Below are 3330 nucleotides of genomic sequence, written 5' to 3'. Positions count from 1 at the left end.
ATATATATATATATATATATACATATTCAGTTTTGTAAATTGCGCGTCAATTTAATTTTTGATCTTGAAACATGTTTGATCTTGAAACTAATCTTAAATCTGAAACTTTAGGGTAGTAATTTTTAGGATAGTGATATCGTAAATTAAATCAAATTTAATTGATATTGATACTAAGCATCGAATTAAAACAAAATTGTAAAATTTTTATCATATATAAATCCACGTTTTAGGTTTATATTTGTTCGTAAAATTTAATCTTTAATTGTCAATTTAAATTATATGTTAGTAATATAATTTTAAATGAACACATATCTATATAATGTGTAATATATGTATGCAAATGTGTTTTATATTATTTCTAGATTGGCGATCAGATAATCGAAATAAATGGTATTAATACCAAAAATATGACGCATACAGAAGCGATTGAAATTATACGTAACGGTGGACCATCTGTCCGTCTGTTAGTACGACGTGGCTGCCAGATGCCTTCAGTGGTAGGTGCTCCTCCACATCTCTACGATATGAATATATAGAATTAACCTTGATAATAACATATTAATCTTAACTTCATGACATTTTCTCCTACTTTTGACGATACTAATGCTAACATTAGCACTGTATATTTCTTTGACGATCTGGAAAACAAAGCTTTTCAGGGTATATAACATTAGGTATTATGCTAAGTGAAGAAGATGAAAGACAATACAAGAAAAAAAGAATCTCAAATAGACGTAATAATTCGCTATTACAATGGGAATGGTAATATAAATACACTGTTAAAAAACAGAAATTTACTTCCATTACATGTAATGGAAGTAAATTTTAAGCATGTACACTGTTAGAAATATTTTTAAATTTTATTAACTTTTAAGTTACACAGTTTGAATTTAATTTCATGACGTTACATTAAATTTAATGTATTTATTAACTAAAAATTATATTTGTGTGTATATGTATATAAAATTTAATTTTTTATGAAAATGTATTTTTTATGAAAATTTATGAAAATTTAATGTACGTTCATTTCATTTAAGTAATTACTTAACTTTCAGTTAAATCATTATTACTTTTAATTTCGTTCATAACCATGAGCTTCATTTACATGTAAAGGAAACTCGTGGTTACATTTCTAACAGTGTACATTAAAAATATTTAATGTTGTCAATGAAAATGAAGTTATAAGTAACTTAAATTTAACGTTTACTTGCATTAAATTTCATGAAAATCTATATTAAATTTTATGAAAAGTACGCTAAATTTCACAAATGTACTTTTCAGTTGCAAATACATTAAATTTATAATTCATGTAACTTAAAAGTATATGATATTTTTAACAGTGTATGAGAAGAAAATGTGTGGTATTGTACAATTCTTTACAAAGTTTTATGTGAGTCTGAAACAACAGGAACAAAAAATTTGCATCATTTATAAAAATTGTACATATATAATTGATTTTTGCAACTACATTGCGTGTACTTCCTTTTTAGGACATTTCGATAACGTGTTTACATAATTTAAATAATTAACTAAACTATGCACCGCAAATTTACTATTATTATGATAGATATTTATATTTGCCTTTAAAAATAGCGCTGAGCTAAATTCAACACTAAATGTGATCAATTTGCGATATTGAACGATACACAGTGATAACAAATTTCTATCATATATTATGCTTATAGGTGTATTATTATACATATAATAATGTTCTCTAAACAGAGAACAAATATTCGAGAGGGAACACACAGATGACTTTTTTTCTTGCAGCTATCATTACGCAGCTTGCGAAGGTTTTAATATAAGAACAATTGTACTTGCTCATCCTAACAAAATTAGGCTGGTGCTAACCTAGTTTCTTTTAATTGATCTAATCGCAGAGTAAATGTAATTCATCCTAACACGTGTGATAGCTTTGAAAGTATATGTGCCTTGTTGCGCGTGTTCCGTATTTAATGAGATTATTAAATAAATATACTGCAGCCTTCTCGAAAGTAATTGTAAACCTTCATTGAAATTCATTATAGAGTAATCTCACAATCGACCAAATAAGTATTCGACCGAACCACGAGGGCACCCCGTGCAGGCATTTATCGAAATTACCCGAGAGGGGTATGCCCCGCAAAAAACGTCAAAAAGTTCGATTTTCCATTTCATTGAACTGCTGCTCATCCAAAAACAGATATTTGTAATAGGCGCTTTCAACGAGACGCTTTTTCACACTTTTCAGATGATACGAGATATAAGCTAAGATTTCACAAGATTGCTTTTTTTTTACGGATAGAGCAATTTTCACAGCATTTATGAAATGCGTTTAATCATAGACTTCCTGTTTCCTCTTTTTTACTTTTTAACGAAAGCAATTTGTTAATTTATAATAAATAGTGAATAATGTGTGAATCATAAATAACTTATAGTAACATATGTGAAAGTACATATGTAGAAAATAGCGCAATAAAATGCGTCACAAGAGTGTAAAATTACAAACACTATCTATTTGCTGACGCAAGCAGTATCGATACATACAAAGAATCTCAGAATTCGATATCTTATATCACGTAGAGATGATACAGAGACAGCTGTATATTCATACGCTGTAAAGTGATATTGTAGACTGGCGAATATATTATTATAAATTTATTATTCTTCTGCTCTTCTCAATAATGTTTCAAAGTTATAGACTTTTAAAATTTAGACTCCTATCATATATAGACACCACTTTGTAAATCTTTTTTAAATAGCGACATAATTGTGGCCTTGACGATAAAGTGTTACGCCTTTTGATAAAAGCACATAAAGAGATCTCGCGTAAGAGAGGTAGTAATTGTTCTCACGCGTAACTCTATCATTTTGGATTATTATAAAAATTTGAAAATTCTATCGATATCTTGTCTCCCCCTTTTTTCCTAAGTATTTATTATCACTTATATGAAATGTATATGTATGTCAGAGTAATTATATATAAAATTAAGAGCTCATACAACCAAAGAAGTAAATGCACTTATCAGCCATTTTGTTTTGCGATTGAGTGGTGGAAGATCAATATGATAGAATTTATTATTATTATAATTAATCGAATCTCTTTTTCGGGCGACAATTATTCTTACGCCCGTAATTAATACGATATTTCTATTGATGTATCATGCATAGCGAAAATTATGATGGAGAACGAATCAGACGGAAGTTTTTTTCTTCTTCACGCTTCCTGTCTTTTTTATGTTTATGAAAGTTACATGTTTAAAAGAGTAACGTATATATTTTTTTACTTGTAAAATAGCGAGAGATGGCAGATGTTCGGCACGATTAATGAGAAAAAAAATAAACTAGATT

The 3330-nt window shown here is 28.3% G+C and overlaps 1 protein-coding gene across 3 annotated transcripts in view; it reads left to right on the top strand.

The window, feature by feature from the left end:
• LOC108684133 (membrane-associated guanylate kinase, WW and PDZ domain-containing protein 1-like) overlaps nt 1–2235 on the top strand; it is a 10132-nt gene extending 7897 nt beyond the window's left edge. For all 3 annotated transcript variants that reach the window (XM_018188241.1, XM_018188240.1, XM_018188239.1), the window contains exons 10-11: nt 363–497; nt 2028–2235. In XM_018188241.1, the coding sequence (XP_018043730.1) occupies nt 363–497; nt 2028–2192 (300 nt within the window). In that variant the 3' untranslated portion in view covers nt 2193–2235. The remainder of the gene's footprint in view (nt 1–362; nt 498–2027) is intronic.
• Nucleotides 2236–3330: the final 1095 nt, after the last annotated feature.

The sequence above is a fragment of the Atta colombica genome, unplaced genomic scaffold (assembly GCF_001594045.1).
Source record: "Atta colombica isolate Treedump-2 unplaced genomic scaffold, Acol1.0 scaffold126, whole genome shotgun sequence".
Lineage (NCBI taxonomy): Eukaryota > Metazoa > Arthropoda > Insecta > Hymenoptera > Formicidae > Atta > Atta colombica.
This window is presented reverse-complemented; position numbering and strand designations above follow the sequence as displayed.